Source organism: Polyodon spathula, chromosome 3 (assembly GCF_017654505.1).
Source record: "Polyodon spathula isolate WHYD16114869_AA chromosome 3, ASM1765450v1, whole genome shotgun sequence".
Taxonomy (NCBI): Eukaryota; Metazoa; Chordata; class Actinopteri; order Acipenseriformes; family Polyodontidae; genus Polyodon; species Polyodon spathula.
In genome coordinates this window covers 38,219,187-38,237,056 of record NC_054536.1, presented here as the reverse complement: position 1 = coordinate 38,237,056, position 17,870 = coordinate 38,219,187, and the positions used below count along the sequence as shown (strand labels likewise).

General features: G+C 35.8%; 1 protein-coding gene across 2 annotated transcripts in view; it reads left to right on the top strand.

Moving 5' to 3' along the window:
• LOC121313068 (rab effector MyRIP-like) overlaps positions 1–12,295 on the top strand; it is a 187,260-nt gene extending 174,965 nt beyond the window's left edge. For both annotated transcript variants that reach the window (XM_041245207.1, XM_041245206.1), the window contains exons 13-17: positions 1,434–1,595; positions 3,254–3,355; positions 3,437–3,497; positions 8,062–8,153; positions 10,643–12,295. In XM_041245207.1, the coding sequence (XP_041101141.1) occupies positions 1,434–1,595; positions 3,254–3,355; positions 3,437–3,497; positions 8,062–8,153; positions 10,643–10,681 (456 nt within the window). In that variant the 3' untranslated portion in view covers positions 10,682–12,295. The remainder of the gene's footprint in view (positions 1–1,433; positions 1,596–3,253; positions 3,356–3,436; positions 3,498–8,061; positions 8,154–10,642) is intronic.
• The last annotated feature ends 5,575 nt before the right edge of the window (positions 12,296–17,870 follow it).

Genomic DNA, 17,870 nt, shown 5'->3' with positions numbered 1-17,870 from the left:
GTGCGTCATGTCAAGTAATAAATATATTTATTTATTTATTGATTCATGTTGTGTCTGGTGATCGACTCCGTCTTAAAGAACACTTCAGCTACGAGAACAGTTTGTTTGCTTCCTGAGGGGTGTTCTCTTAGCCGAAGATGACTGTACCATGTGCAATTTACTTTTTCTTTACTTGTAGTGATTCAAAACTTCACCTGGTCAAAATGTGTCAGTTTTGTGATTTGTAACACTTCTACAAATTAACAGCAGAATACTGAATTATATTTTTTATTAGTCTTTTTCATTCATTTAACATGTTTTGAGATGACAATATAAAGAAAATAATTAGTTGTTATGATCTGCAATAAATACACCCGCTGTTAAATATTTAAACTATTATTGTGTTATTATATACTGTTATTTTAACTGCATCAGTGACTTGAAGAAAAAAAAAAACATATGTTTTTCACTCTGCAAATGTGATAACCCTAAATTACATGTACAGTGCAAGAAACTAAAGCTCTCATAGAAATTTGGTCAGACACCAAAAACCAAGCCAAACTGGACAAAACTCACAAAAAAAGTCTCAGATTGCTTTTGCTTAGTGCCTGCTACAATATGAGAAAAGTGCAGTTTTGCGTAACTGAATGCTGAACTATACTCCTGCTCTCATGCATTCTTCTACAGCAATATGTTAGTGTCTAAAACATGCTATTAAAAACTGAACCGATGATTCAATAACTGCCATTTTTCAAGATGGCTTGCAAGATATTGTAAACATCCGGTTCACAGACCATATAGATGAACAGAGTGCACCAGCAAACTGCATTGTGGCCACAAACGAACTCGGTCCAGAAAAAAAAATGGAAAAGGACCAAAAAAAGAGTTCACACCCAAACAAACTCGGTCTGTTTGTTCACAAATAAGTGTAAACAGCAAGCACATTGGTACATTTTTTCAAATGAAACGAACCAGACCGAGAGTGTTTGAAACGGACCCATTGTGAATGCAGCCTAAGTACAAACGGTCAGACATGTTCTGAGGAATAAGACATTTTAATAATGTCAAATAAGAAATTATAATTTAGTTGCAGGAATGAGTTGTTAAATTATTGTTTTGAGTAGTTGCATGTCTATCTGGTTAACCCATGTTTCCCCAATTCGGTCACAGAAGTTATATTGCATCCCCTCAGCCTGTTCTGGGTTTATCACAACTTCACATAGGGAGTTGGCAAATCTCCATAGAAACATGGTATTTTACAGTATGTGGCTTAGTCTGTGCTCCTAGGGGGAGGAATTTAGATTTAGCCTTTCAGAGATCTTTGCTATTTTGTGCATTATTGTTGTAGTTTGCATTTATTTTTAAATTGGATGTAAAGTCATGGTGTCACCTGCTTTGTGGAAGTTACAGGTTCCATGACAGACGGTTATTCTATAATGTCTCGATTCCTTTAGGTCTATCTGACTGCTGGCACTGTTTATGGCCTTGAAGGACAACTGGATGACTTAGAAGAATGTGCACGCAGCATTAACAGCATAACTACTGAGAATCAACTAGCTTATTTGGAGGATCAAGTAGCGTCAGCAGCAGCACAAGTTCACCGAGCAGAGATCCAGGTAGAGTGTGTGTCTGCAGGCTTCTCTGCTTGGTAGTACAAAATCAAATGGTTTCTTATTAACATATGTTGTTGTTTTAAAATCCCTAAAAACCTTTTACACAATCCATACCAAGCAACCATTAACCCTTTCCGGTCCGAAGCAGACGTAAAGACGTAAAGCACAGGTCTTTAGTCGTTTTTTGGTTTTTGGTTTTTTTTGGGGGGGGGGGGGCTGAGAAAACCTTCAGTGGCGGAGTGAGACCGATAGGAGCTGAATGAAGCCGAAAAAAGGGCATACCTGATAGCCCCATGCACCACAGAGATAACATGGACACAAACAAAGGAGATAGCTGCTTCCGCATCCAGCGCTCAAAGAATACCACAGACATTTGCAGGGCTTTTTGAGGTGTTATAGTAATAAAATAATGACCTGGATCACATTATTGAGGAGTTTGTTGATAAAATGAGTGATCAGGAGAGGATTTATAAGTGTGCACGTATATAAAGAGGTATGTGAAAAATACAGTGAACAAGGAAGGGGTGGGGCTTGGCTGGAGATGCAATACTGATGTATTTTTGCCATGCACTGCCTTTTAAACCTGTTTTACTGTGAAAAAAAATATTTTAAACAGCATATGTAAATAAACAACATGTGTGAAAATAAATTGGACCTGACGCGTCTGACAAGCGCTGAATAAATGGACCGCTAAGGGTTAATTAGCTCCCTAGAAGGAAAGGTAACACATATAAAAATGCACACACAGGGTATAGGTTAGCAACTTAATGTAAGTACTGAGGATCCTAGCAGGAACTGTGACAATCACAGCCTGTCAGAAACTTCCAGGGTGTTTCTCTTGGTTGTCTTAGTTGGAATTGTCAAGGACATGCACGGATGGATCAGTTATAAGCACAATGGTTTTGTGTCAAAGCACAGATCACAAACCAGACATACTTATTCACGGGTTATCAAACAGAAAAACACAGTGAGCCCTGAGTCAGTGTTTAGATACTCAGAACACAGGCTTAAGCAAGCTAGTCATCACAAGAGCAATGCAGTAATTCTCAGGAGTCAATATTCACTCTTGCCAAGTAGCATTACAGTTTTTGGTAACTACTATACATACTCTCCCTATAGACAGAAATAGTTTTAATTCCCTGTTTGTCTCTTCTCTCCCTCCTTGTCACTAAAAACATCTGAATGTCGCATAATAATATGCCATGATTCCACTTGCATCGGTCAGTAAAACTCAATCTCTTTTTGTTCCAATGCCAAACTGGAGCTGCCAACTAGTTCCATCTAGTTCCATTCACAGTCCATACTGCAACCAGATGTCACTCAAATGTTAAAGATGCCTTTATGCATTTAAAATAAAAATATTTTATTATTTGTTATTTCTTTTTTTTTATCCTCTTGGGTCCTCCTCATTGGAAGCTTATTGGATAAGATTGTTTCTTTATAAGAGCGAGTTGGAGAGTCTGAGAGAATGAACAGGTTGATTTCAAATTAATTCCAACTAATGTCATATGGAAACATTGCTTTAGGTAGAAGGTGGTAATTGGTTCACAGAATCATTCAAATTACTGTACTGTATTTTGGGATTTGCAGTAAAACTGATTATGATTCTGATTTATTACTTTTTCAAGCTTCACTTTCTTTTTGTCCATTCATTCTTTCAGGTATCAGATATTGAGCTACGGATTTCAGCCCTTAAAAATGCAGGTTTGAATGTAACCCCATATATGCGATTGGCAAAACAAAAGGAAGATACACCATGGCAGGTAACAAATTCAAGAGTCACACCAACAGTCCAGTAACATTTTCGTTGAACAAATGTAAATTAATTTGCTTTTCATTCACAGCCACAAACCATAGGTACTTCACGGCAACAGAGAAGAAAACTTCCAGCCCCACCGAAGCAAGGTGTGTACATCCGTTACTATAGCAAGCTACTTTATATACCAAGTAAAATACAATACAAATTACTACAAAACAGAGCTAAAATGTAGCTGAATGGAGAATTGCTACTCAAATACGGCACTTATAACTGACTGAGAATAAAGACAGCAAGTTTTTTTCCCATTGGTATAGGGGGACATAATAGTCTGGAGATAGGAGGGAGCAGAAAGGTCAAGACAGCAATAGGCGAATACAGTAGTCTTGAATTGTATGTAAGCGGTGATAGAGAGCCAGTGGAGGGAGCGGAGCAGCAGTGTAGCATGGGAGAAACAAGGAAAGGAAAAGAAAAAGCAGGCAGCAGAGTTTTGGATGAGCTGGAGCAGATGGATAGCAAAGGCAGGGAGGTCGGCCAGGAGGGAGTTGCAGTAGTTAAGATGGGACAGTACTAGGGCATGGACTAGGAGCTGTGTCGAGTAGTCGGTGAGAAGGTAACCAATGTTACAAATTGCTCAGTAACACAATATAGCACATTTGCATACAGATTTATAGAGTGGTTCATGATGCTGACTCCTTTGCTATCAGGAACTATTAACCCTTTGCAGTCCTACATTACAATTTTCCCTTTCCAATCCGATGTTGGACCCTGTCCAACATCATCAAAAAGACGTAAAGCACAGATCTCTAGTCATTTTTCTCCGGAAAAAGTTGATAAAACCTTTCAATGTCCGAGTTTGACCGATAGGAGCCGAATGAAGCCGAAAAAAAGGGTGTATCTCATAGCCCCATGCACTACAGAGATAACATGGACATATACAGTGGGTTGCGAAAGTATTGACCCCCCCTTTGAATTTTTTCTATTTTGTTGCCTTACAACCTGGAATTCAAATTGATTTTTATTTGGATTTCATGTAATGAACATACACAAAATAGTCCAGATTGGTGAAGTGAAATGAAAAAAATAACTTGTTTCAAAAAATTCTAAAAAATAAATAACGGAAAAGTGGTGCGTGCATATGTATTCACCCCCTTTGCTATTAAGCCTCTAAATAAGATCTGGTGCAACCAGTTACCTTCAGAAGTCACATAATTAGTTAAATAAAGTCCACCTGTGTGCAATCTAAGCGTCACATGATCTGTCACATGATCTCAGTATATATACACCTGTTCTGAAAGGCCCCAGAGTCTGCAACACCACTAAGCAAGGGGCACCACCAAGCAAGCGGCACCATGAAGACCAAGGAGCTCTCCAAACAGGTCAGGGACAAAGTTGTGGAGAAGTACAGATCAGGGTTGGGTTATAAAAAAATATCCAATACTTTGAACATCCCACAGAGCACCATTAAAGCCATTATTAAAAAATGGAAAGAATATGGCACCACAACAAACCTGGCCAGAGAGGGCCGCCCACCAAAACTCACGGACCAGGCAAGGAGGGCATTAATCAGAGAGGCAACAAAGAGACCAAAGATAACCCTGAAGGAGCTGCAAAGCTCCACAGCGGAGACTGGAGTATCTGTCCATAGGACCACTTTAAGCCGTACACTCCACAGAGCTGGGCTTTACGGAAGAGTGGCCAGAAAAAAGCCATTGCTTAAAGAAAAAAATAAGCAAACACGTTTGGTGTTTGCCAAAAGGCATGTGGGAGACTCCCCAAACATATGGAAGAAGGTACTCTGGTCAGATGAGACTAAAATTGAGCTTTTTGGCCATCAAGGAAAGCGCTATGTCTGGCGCAAACCCAACACCTCTCATCACCCCGAGAACATCATCCCCACAGTGAAGCATGGTGGTGGCAGCATCATGCTGTGGGGATGTTTTTCATTGGCAGGGACTGGGAGACTGGTCAGAATTGAATGAATGATGGATGGCGCTGAATACAGGGAAATTCTTGAGGGAAACCTGTTTCAGTCTTCCAGAGATTTGTGACTGGGACGGAGGTTCACCTTCCAGCAGGACAATGACCCTAAGAATACTGCTAAAGCAACACTCGAGTGGTTTAAGGGGAAACATTTAAATGTCTTGGAATGGCCTAGTCAAAGCCCATACCTCAATCCAATTGCGAATCTGTGGTATGATTTAAAGATTGCTGTACACCAGCGGAACCCATCCAACTTGAAGGAGCTGGAGCAGTTTTGACCTGAAGAATGGGCAAAAATCCCAGTGGCTAGATGTGCCAAGCTTATAGATACATACCCCAAGAGACTTGCAGCTGTAATTGCTGCAAAAGGTGGCTCTACAAAGTAAAGACTTTGGGGGGGGGTGAATACTTATGCATGCTCAAGTTTTCTGTTTTTTTGTCTTATTTCTTGTTTGTTTCGCAATAAAAAATATTTTGCATCTTCAAAGTGGTAGGCATGTTGTGTAAATCAAATGATACAAACCCCCAAAAAATCCATTTTAATTCCAGGTTGTAAGGCAACAAAATAGGAAAAATGCCAAGGGGGGTCAATACTTTCGCAAGCCACTGTATAAAGGAGATAGCTGCTTCTTCATCCAGCGCTCAAAGAATATCACAGACATTTGCAGAGCTTTTTCAGATGGTATAGTAATAAAATAATGACTTGGATCGCATTATTGAGGAGTTTGGTGATAAAACGAGGGATCAGGAGAGGATTTATCAGTATGCATGTCTATAAAGAGGTATGTGAAAAATACGGATAACAAGGGGTGGGGCTTGGCTGGAGATACAGTACTGAGTGTCCTTTTGTGATTCAATGCCTTTTAAACTTGTTTTACGCTGAAAAAAAAATTAAACAGCGCGTGTAAAATAAACAGGCCATGTGAAAATAAATTGGACCTGACGTGCCTGATAAGCACTGAATAAATAGACTGCAAAGGGTTAATCTTTTCCTTTACTGTGATTTAATTTTAAATAAGAGTACTTGGAATGCAAGGCTTTCTTAGAACCATGAAAAAAATACTTGGAATACTATGGTTCTTTCACTTTGTCGCCATGGTGCTTTCTCCACACATACAATGTTTCAACCCTTTTATACCCTTCCTTTACAAAAACAGAAGGATATAAATGAACTCATGCTACACTTGTATTAATATACTTATCAGAAAGTGTAAAAGGTATTGAAAATTCATGAAATTATTAAAGTTTATTTGAAGGGCTAATTAGGAAATAATTCCTGTGTCCATACCTGAGCATTTAACAAGTTACGGTTTTAAAATATAAATGGGATAAAGGTTGTATTATCACCATGCATTGAGAAAGCCGTTCACCAGACTTTGTAATTCTAACTAATGTGTTTTTCTCTATCATTGACAAACATCTCCAGCAAATCAATGAATGGTTCTTGTTATTTAATTATTGCTTTAAATAATCTGCAGTAGGCAGATGCATGGCTTAACATATTCTCTTCAGAAAAGTGTGGTTTGGGTTTGTTTTGTGTTTGTACGGGTCTATTGTAAGTAGTGACACATTAAGGCGTGACAGGGTGTGGGTTAACATGATATAACCACACACTTAAGGTGTTATAAGGTATGATGAGAATTGTAGTGCCTTTAACTCCTGGAGTGCCTTGATGCTATTATAAAATGATTGTAATACAATTAGATGCATTTAATTTAACACGATTAAAAGAAGATCTTTCCAGTAACAGTAAACATCACGATGCACAAGAAAATAGTTCCAGTGAAATGTATACAACATATTTAAAAGTGTTTTATTTTAATAAATGAATATCTGTTTATTCATAAATATAATAAATATGATTTAAAATGTGTATTATGTAAATCTCTTTCTGTATATAAATTATATTGACACATTACTTGCTAATTTTACAATTTTATTAATGGACATACATATTTAAACTTAGTAAATTATATAAATAAATCTGATTTTTCATGATGAATCTCTTCCCATATTGCCTCACACCAATGGCACCCATGCACATAAACAGCTCACATATGTCAGTGGAGCTCCAATACATTTTTTCCTTCCTTAATTGTCAGTATATTTAATCAACTTTAACAGCAAGATTCCTAAGTTAAAAAGGAAACTATGTCTTGTCTACTATACAGATCCTAGATTGAATCATATTGACACTTACTAGCTCCAGCAGATGAAAATGTAATAAGAGTTTCTAAAGAAGCGATAACCAAGGCTTTAAAATCAATGGTCTTACCTCCAATTAGCACCTGCTTGTCAATGTTAATACTGGCCCTGATACTCTCTTTGTTCTTTTACTCTTTTTTATGATACAATTATAAAGATTTTTCAAATAATAAAACATTGATAAAAGTTATAAAGTGGTTATTAAAAAAAAATAGTAAAACAAAAAATAAATATATAAGGCATAACCAAGATAAAGTGCAGCTATTTGGCTACAAGTAGCTTAATACTTTAGCAGTAACTTCTAGAGGGCTAAAAATCAGGCTTTTGTGAGAAATGTGCAGCATGGACCCACACCTTTCTTGACTAGCACATGCAGTTTTTATGAAAGGACTTCCTCCTGTTGAATAGGGAACTATGGAGCCAATAAGTTCACTTCAGCAGAGCGTATACTGACAGTGTGTTCTGTTTGAACGAGCTACTGTTTCTTTTGTATTACTTTTACTATCTTTTGTTTCTTTTTTTTAGGAGACAAGATTAGTTCTGCTGTAATAGTAACTGGAAATCCTTTGGGACAAAGAACCGCGAATGAAAGGAAAAACAGTGCCAAAGACCACACAGTAAGCTTTAATTTCTTTTTGTAGAAAGTGTTGGTCCATATAGTTGCTAAATGTTGTGTAATAATCCATCATTTAACAACATACATCAAAAGCTTCAAATGCTTAAGGTGATTCCTTGAATTTTTTTGTAACCTTTTTTTTTTACTATGTAACTACATATCTATTACTCTTACAGAAATATGTAAGTGCTACATCAGGGTTCTTCAGTAGGCAGCCCACAGGCCAAATCCGGCCTGCGGGAGTCTTTCTTTTGGCCCGTCAAGCATCAGCTGGCCTTTATTACAAAAGCTGAAATTGCTGATAAGCAAGATTATAAGGTCGCCTCTATCTACAGGGTATTTGCTTCCCTAACAAGCAGTTTTTTTGGCAGCTGATTGGGCAAGCTTTAATTCTGAGAAGCTATCATTTTGGCATGTGTCACAAATCTCTGCCTATTTGCTTAGTTTTAGTGCTTCATTTATCTTTAGTACGGCGAAACTATCTGAATATTCTTACAAACATTGCTGCACATTAATTCAAAGCCAAAAATCCACGTCTGCGTCTAAAGTGGCAAGTGGATTAACATTAAAAGAAACAACAAAGTGATGCTTCAGATTTGGCAAGCGAATCAGGGGATACAGCTGCATGCAATGCACATCACTCAAAAAAATCACATTTTCCAGACACTGGCCAAACTTGCAAGGTAAGTGTTACGTATAGTGATTGATGTTTTGTTGCGATCCTGTTTTCTGTTATGAGGAGAGCAATAAATGAAAACCAAAATGGTGTTTTGTTTTCTTTATACAACACACCCTTTTCCACATATATTTTTGAAGAGTTTATTTAAGTTAAATTTGACAGTTTCCACTTGCATGCACAGCTTTAAAAAAAAAAAAAAAAAAAAAAAAAGTAAACCCAGTAATGCTACTACTTTATGAAAATGTGTCATTTGCCACTTTGTTTATTGCAAAGAAACTACAATGGCAGGGGTAAAAAAGAAAAAAAAAGAAATGAAAAAAAAAAAGCGATGTCTACTTATGTACTGTTTCTGCCTGAAATACACACGTGAAAAGTGTATAATTAAGTTTGACATCCTCTGCTTTATAGTTAATTCAATGGAGCAAAGTAAAGCCTTCACAAGCTATTGTGGAATATTACAGTTTTACATATTTTAGGATAAATAGTATTGGAAATTGCTTTAAGTTTGTAAGATTTAGCTGGGAATTGTGCAGCGTGTGATTGGAACAAGAAAGTGAAAGTAGTTTTTGTATTACTTTAACCTAAACATTTTAGTAATGTACTTTAGCTTAGGTATTGTATTAACTTATATGATTGATTAACCTGTTACATTTGACCTGTTGTCAGAGCAATAACATTTTTTTAAAATCTTCCAAAACACCAGATGTTTGTCTCCAGTTCATTGTAGAAAGTCTTGGGAAATTGAGAGGGGCTACTGTATGTTTTAAATGAGAAACAGTTTGGTTTTCTTATAGAAATACATGAAAAAACTTAAGTGCATATGTCTATATTTCCTTTATTTTTCATAAGTGATCAGCCACAGGAAACAGGCCAAAGAAACCAAGCCTGTGAAAGACCTTTTATTTGGGCTTAAAAAAACCTGTTTGGCAACAGTAAGAAATGCACCTACGGTATCAAAGATGGCACTTTGGATATGCACTTAAGTTTATATTCCCCTCTGTTTACTGTCATGCTGTGTATTTCATTTAGAAACTTTTAATTTACATGTAAACACATTGGAGCTAGAATGTGCATATTTAAAAATTGTGCTACACTTTTAATCAGGTACTTAATAAGATGCATAAACAACATAAGGGCTTTCGTTAGTGAACTTGAATGCTTGCTGCCCAGTAATTGTCAGACCGTGTTCTAGTTTTAATAAAATTAAAATTAATAACAATGAGATTTATATTATTATTGATTTGCAAGATGTCATTTGAATACTGGTAATATTAATGACGATCAGACATTGTATCATATTAAGTAGTCATTTCTGAGATGTATTAGTTGATTGGTGCAAGTGCAGTGTTGCAATGTTTTGTCACTATGTACAGCGTGATTGGATAGTAAAATTTTCATGTCCATTTAAACAGCCCCCCACCACTATATCTTGAGCACCCTGTGGCCCCCCAAGGTTTGCACATTGCCTTATCTGGCGTGCCAGAGAATGTAATTGAGTACCACTGTGCTACATAGTACTGTTTATAATTATCTGCACTATTTGCATGTTTTGTATGTTATTAATAAGGATGTTAATGGTGTAGAATCCCTATATATTGTTAATAGTATGTGTGACCCAGACATCCCTTTCCAAAACATCCCACAAAAATGCAATTACGTGCATGTTAATTTGCATGGAGTACTGATTTAGTTTCAAAGCAATGTCATTTGTTTATGCTTTTTTTCCTCAAGCAGTATAATTAGGTTGTGCTTTAATTAATGTTATGTTGGTATTAATTTCTTATCCCTACCTTTCTGTGTTTTTTTTCTAGACACAGAAGCCAGATGTGCACTCCAATTTTATGTACTAAGACCACACTACTACACTGCCAAGAACACACTACCTACAGCTGTACACAACTGTGCCTTGATTCAACAACCATGAAAAGGCTTTAATAGGAAATGGACTTGCAATAGTCCTAATGTGGTCATACTAATGGAGCTCTACTTTGATACCTCCCTGGATTCATCTTAAATCTTGTGGCTTTTTGATGGAAATGTCCTGCCTTAAGTTAAAGAGATGTGCTTGATCAAAGATGGGGTGCTTTGGTCATTAATTAAAGATGTTATGGGAAGCACTTTTCCTTTTATTTGTATGCAAGGGTGGTGGTGATGTTCTAATCATTATTTTTTAAATAAATGTTCTATGTAAATAAAAAGAAAATAATACAACTTTTGATAAATTTGATTTCTAAATATGTCCGCAGTAATGTATCGTAAAGTAAAATAGCACCATGTGAGAGTGAAGTTTACTATCAGTAATGGTTGTTTATGCAATTAATTCTTTACAATTTGTTTATTCTTTTTTTTGTTTGTTAAATTGTTAAAAAAAAAAAAAAAAAAAAAAAAGGAAAGTAATTAAGTTATTTGATAATCATTATCACTAACAGGTGCTGATAGTGGCTGGGAAACATTTCATTTTATACAACCAGTCCTTATAAAGACAACAGGCACTATTCACAAAGCTTTAACACATGATCTATTAAAGCTATTTTGATGAATAAAACAAAGCTTTTATATTCATGAAACTCATATAGATTGTTGTTGAACAAGTGTGTTAAGTGTTACATCAGTATCAGACTATTCGTGGTATAAAAACACAAAATACTTGAATAACTCATGAATTATGTTTTGTGATTTTAAAGTGCTTTTTTGTTCTGTCAGCCAATTAAAACCTCTTGTAATAAAGTATTTGACAAATGTGGTATTTAAAGAGGAATAATACTGTACATGGCTGGAATCAAGATTTCTGTTAAAATCTACTGGCTGGTTGAGGAGCAGTTTGTATGGGGTATCCTAGAGAGGGAACACTGAAAGTACCTATAAAGGAGTAAAAGTAAATCACAAAAGTAATGTCTGTGTTATGGTTTACAGTATTATTCTGACCATTCTTCAGACAATAATATAACCTGGAATGGTTTTGACTTGTATGCAGCTGCTAGTTGTATTTTACCCCTATAACTGTGTTCATAGGTAAAACTAAAACACTGTACAGTGGATTGGGTAAAAGCAAAAGCATGACTTATTCCACATGCCAGTATAACATGTTTGCCCTCTTCTCATGTGTTTTAGTCATCTGAATGCCAAAAGTGTTTAGTACAACTGAAAGAAATTGAAAACCAAAGCTATTGATGGCTTAAAAGCAGATACAATGATGGGCCTTTTTACACACTGGCCCCATAGTTTGTGCTACACAGTTTGGCATATGTATAATATGTAGTACTCACTAAGCAAAAAATGTCATTTGTATTAAAATGTATGTCAGATTAGACTGTTTTATCAATTAACTATTGTTCCGTATAGGTATTGTAAAAGAAAAGTGTGGTCCTTCCCAGACAATCATCATATCTGTGTAAAAGGAATACTGTATGTCAGATGTGACATTTCAAAATCTAACATGAAATACTGTACCGCTATTATGGCTTGCAATATAATTTTGTAGTTTCTTTGATTACATGATGTTAAATAAAAGATCTACGTTTTATGTTCCTATAGGTTTTTTTTTTTTTTTTTTTTTTTTTTTTTTTTTTTTAAATGTCTCAATCCTAACATTCTAACTTCTGGCCATAGCTGTATCTAATTGAATATTAAATGGGTTTAAATACACTGCAGTGTTCTCTATCCCCTGTATTGTGCAACTGTATGTTAATTACAAACTGCAGCTTAATGGACCACAAGAGAATTGTAGTATTTATTCAATTGAAATTCAGTGGGACAATTTAGTTTTTCATAGCCTTGGTACCAAATCATTACAGAAATAAGACCAGCAGCAGTTTAGACTAATAGACTCCAATGCCATATTCAGACAATTTGAAGACTAAGGCTGAACAAAAGTGTGCCTTAAAGTTTTTGTTTTGTGAGACCTGTTCTCATTTGGTCCTTGTTAAAAAATTGAATGAGTTTAATGAAACCAAACTACACATTCCACTTCTATCTTTGAAATGCCCCTTGTATTAAATGCAAATGTAAATGTTTTGCCCAGCCCAGAATTTAAAAAAAAAAGCCAAATTCCTCCATATTCTATAGTGTCTTGTATGTACCTCACAGAGAAGCCTGTGTAGTTTCTTTAAAAACAAGACACAAACATGATCCATTACGTTGTCTTTTTATTTTCAGTCTTTTTAATTCTACCAGTTGTTGAAGACTTATGGGAAACCATTTAAAGTGTATTGTTTAGAAGAAAAACTTGTTTTGAAACCAATATTTACACAATGAACCTGCATTGAAGCTAGTCTTTGTGTGCTTGCTCATACTTGTTGATATCAGGGCAACTTCAAGCAGCAAGACCAAGATGGTTTTGCATTGAATGCTTCCATTATGTTTGACACACACCATATCAGACAGGGATATACAGTAGAAGTCCTTACCAAAAGTACAGCAATGGACTGATATTTTTGTAATTACAGTTCTTTTGCTTTTGTTTATTGTTTTTTTAATAGTAAACAATATCTGAAAATCAACAAAAATCCATTGTTTGTAAATGTCAGGTAACATGTTAATGCATTTATTCAATCAAATAATTGTTTCTAGTGCAATGTATCAACAATAAACATTGGTCTTAATGTACTGGGTTGTAAATGATTGCAGTAAAGTATACAATGCATAACTTGCTCTTATGTATTCATTAGCTAAACCTGTTCAGTGTGTGAAAATGGATTTATAAACTTGGAATATACTGCAATCAGAAATGACCACATTGAATTTCATGTGCCATTGTGCTCCCGTTTGAATAAAATGTAATATTGTGACTGAATAAAGATTACTGAATCATTTTCAGAGTGATTGAATGACCAATGCAGTAAAAAAAAAAACAACAAAAAAAAAAACTAACAAACAAAATCACCATTTGAGCTGGCCCTAATATTTACAACATCTCTGTCTCTGCTTGAATTAAGGTGTAAATGGTTGCATAGAATAAGAAAGAGATGCACATATTTTGCTGGAAACGAAGACACCGTTTATTTACAGGAAAACAGAACAAAATAAATAAAAACAGGCCATAGGCCAGTGAACCTCAAAGTTGTGCCCACAGCAGCTGTTCTTAAATTATGGGCCATGAACACATTTCTGACAGGTTGTAGCGCGGGAAGATAAAGAAAGTTTTAAACACGTTTTCCTACGAAAGTGCCACAGCAGTCTGTTGACAGCGCTGCTCGCTAATGCTGTGCTTGTATGTACACTACATTTTTTTTTTTCTGAATGGCTTTTGCGATACAATCAACCAATTGAATGTCTGCATTGTCTCTGCGGTAGCCCAATCAGAAGTTAGCTGGGTGGGACAAACTGTGTCTGTTTCAGGTGCAGGTATCCGCTGTAAGTTTAACCAATAGGAGAGTCAAATATCTGCCAAGTTTTACACAGAGGTCCAGTCATAAGCAAGCAGAGGCCGTTCACGGTATTCTGAATGAAAATTGAAGGCGAGTGAGCAGCCAATGGGAAAGTGAAAGATCTGACAGCTGTCCGATCATTCGTGAGCAGAGGCTGGTGTTAGTATGCAGGGTAAGTACTGAATTTCGCAGACTGTTATTGATTTTGTATTTTGAATTTAATTTTCTATTTTTCAATTTCTTTTTTATTTCATCAGACAAGGGAAACACCGTAGTATATTTAGTTACGAATCCACTTTCTCTGAATAATTGTACTGGAGATGAGTGATCTTTAAAACCGAGTAGTGCTGACAAATTTGTCAAATTGAAACAAAGCGAGACGCTGTCTGCACTTTTACTCACGGTTATCTGTAAACATGCTATTTAGAAATATTTGCATTGAATATTTTATGTAAATTATTTAAAGAATAAGCACAGCACGCACAATTACTACCTGAGACTTGGCCTTATCAGAGTGAGCCAAGAATAACCCCACTAAAACTCTTAAAGGAAAAAATATATATATATGCATGCGCCATAAACCGACTGCAGCAAGTTCAAAATGTCACTGCCAGGATCCTTACAAGTTGTAAAAAAATACATGATCACATCACCCCCACCGTCTTGCCCAGCTGCACTGGCTATCTGTAAAGTTCAGGATTATTTTCAAAACTCTCCTGCTCGCCTACAGTGCCCTTCATCACATAGGTCCCAGGTACCTCCTCAATCTGTTGACGCGCTGTGTCCCTCCCGGCAAGCTGTGGTCCTCCAACTCTGGCCTGACTCTTATCCCTAAGCAAAAGTGCACCACACTTGGAGAACACTTGTTTAGCGTCATGGCTCCAACTCTTTGGAATTTTCTCTCAGCTTTGATGCGTGATGCTCCCACCGTCGCTCGCTTAAAAACAACTCTCAAGAACCTCCTGTTCTCTCTTGCTTTCCATGCTCTTTAAGTCTGATATCTGCTATGTTGCTTTTACTATTTCATGAATTATTCTACTATCATGTATTATGCACTTTCCACTGTATTTAATGTATAATGTTTTTTTGTTTTTTTTTACTGTATATCTTGTATTATGCACTTCTATGTATTTAAAGTATTCTCTTGATGTTACTGCATCTTGTAAAGCGCTTTGTGATGGTGGTCCGCTATGAAAGGCATGATATCAAATAAAGATTGACTAATTGAACAATGACAAAATATGGGACTGTATTTTGCTGCATTTTAATAGTTATAATGTTGATATGTTCGACAGGTTTACAAATCTGCACCTTGTCTTTTGAGCATTTGATTTTTACTACTCAACATTTTGTACAGTAAAACCTCAGTAATTCAAACAGCCCCTTGGTAATTGGTCATTGTTTATACAATGCTCTGTTGAACATGTGTCAGAAAATGCCTGAATCAGCCCTCAATTTTTACCCGCTACTGTTTAATGAAATGATTGAATTAGACTCCAGTGTTGCACTGTATCACCTTTCATATCACATCTTAGGATGTCTAAATTTACAGAATCTGGTGGTATTTGTCTTATTTAGATTAGTGTTCCGATGTAACAGCCATTTTGTAAACAAAATAATGGATTGATCTGATACAATCCACTTCTCATATGGTTGAAGGGGCTGTTCCTTGTGCATCGTGTCTTATATACCCACCATGGCTTGTTATCTAAAGATTGGCATAGAACATCTTTCTAAGTTACCATTATCTTTAGGGACTGTGTATTCAAAATTGTATTTTAAAGGTACGTGGCCTATGTCTTTTATAATGAGTTTAACTATTTATCATTAAAAAAATGTTAGTCTAACCAAATCAACTGATCCACAGGGAAACATGAATTTACCAGTCGCCAAAGGGACTGTGGATGGTTAAAATATTTAACCGTACTAATAAAACAAACATATTCCTAATAAAATAGTCACTGGGTTAGATTCTAAAATCTCTTTACTCCAACATTTTTTCAGTAAGATAAAAAGCCTCCAATAAAGCCACCAAACAAGAAATAAAAAAAAAACCTCAAGATGCTTTTATTTAGGTGATTCCATGTTGTTTCTTATGTGAGTTAGAACTATATTTGTTGTTTTGTTTTTTTTTTCAGATAAAACTGTACTAATGATTTGGAGGAAATGGTTTTGAGAATCTGACCCAGTGTTTTATTTATTTATTTTTGTTTTTATTTTTAGTATTACTGCCCCTAGAACCATGTAACAGTGGATTGGAGAAAGACACAACAATTGGGTATGAATACATATCTATGTTGTCAACCTGCTTAACAGTAAGCAGAGAGACCCCAAACAGCCTTTTTTGGGGGTTTACTGGCTGGTACTGTAAGTACTGGTGATCACTTAGTACAGGTGTACTAAATATTTTGTCATTTTAATATCAAAGTCCATTTTGTTTCCCCCCCTTTTATTTATCTTAACTCAAAGCGTAACCATGCGTAAAACGGCCACATTTTTAACATCACATACATAAATAGCAATAGCAACATTTTATGGAATTTTCTTTTTCATCCATGATCAAATTAATTATTTAAAGTATTACATTTATGAAATTAAAAAAGTGGTTGGTTTGACACAGAATATCTAACAAAAATTCAACTAATTAGTAAATTTGACCATATAATACATTTAAGTACTTAGCTGACTGAATTTAATCTAAAATATGTACCAATATTGCTACAGTTTCACAATTTTCATGTACATACAATATATTGTGAATTTTCAGCAATTGGACCATGGCCCCAAGGTGACCCTTAAAATCCAGTATCCCTAACATGATTGTCACCATTCTTGATTATGTCAACTTCTAATAAAAATATGTCACTAAAGCATAATTTCAGGGAATAGGTGGCTGAATAAAAAGTATAATAATTTAAGAAGACCTGTTATTTAAACAAACAGTTATGCAATTTGATAAAGAGCACGGCTTCCGTTATCATGGTAACCAGCGAGATTCTCCTCCTGTTTGGTCCAGGCTGTTAACTTCTTTGTTTCTTAAGCTGCTCAGGATAAATTCAAGAGTATTGATAGCAGGCCTCAAATTGCTAATGTTGTTCATCTGCCTCTTCCCAAATCGTCCTATTGGTCGCACTCCACGACCCATGTACCAGAAGGGGTCGATATCTGGGTCTGCCAGTCAAAGAAAAAATTAGATAAAATTAATTACTGTAATGCCCTTTTTACAGGTATTCCAATGATAATTCATCCAGTGTGTCTAACAGAGTATATAATGGTGTTGATAGGAAGCTATTTAAAACATTGTTAGAAAATACATCATCAATTCTCATACCTGCAGACATCTGTGCTGAGTGCATGGTAATATTTTATGCTTCGTCCTGGGGTCATCTAACTTTTTTCTGTAAATATAATGTCAGACTGAAACACATGACCTGCATATGGCATATTTCAGGTTTGCAACTCCACTGAATTAATACAGAATTAACCCTGATGCAGAACTTTTATGTCAGCTGACAGTGTGAGTGTGTTAGATGGGAAATTACATTGAATCCCAGCTCCACATCTTTTACTTTATGGTGCAAGGGTAAAGACTTACGAGAAAAAGGTGTTAAATATGGACAGTTGGCCATTCTGGCATTAGTGCTATACGAACCACACTGTTGTAAAATATAGT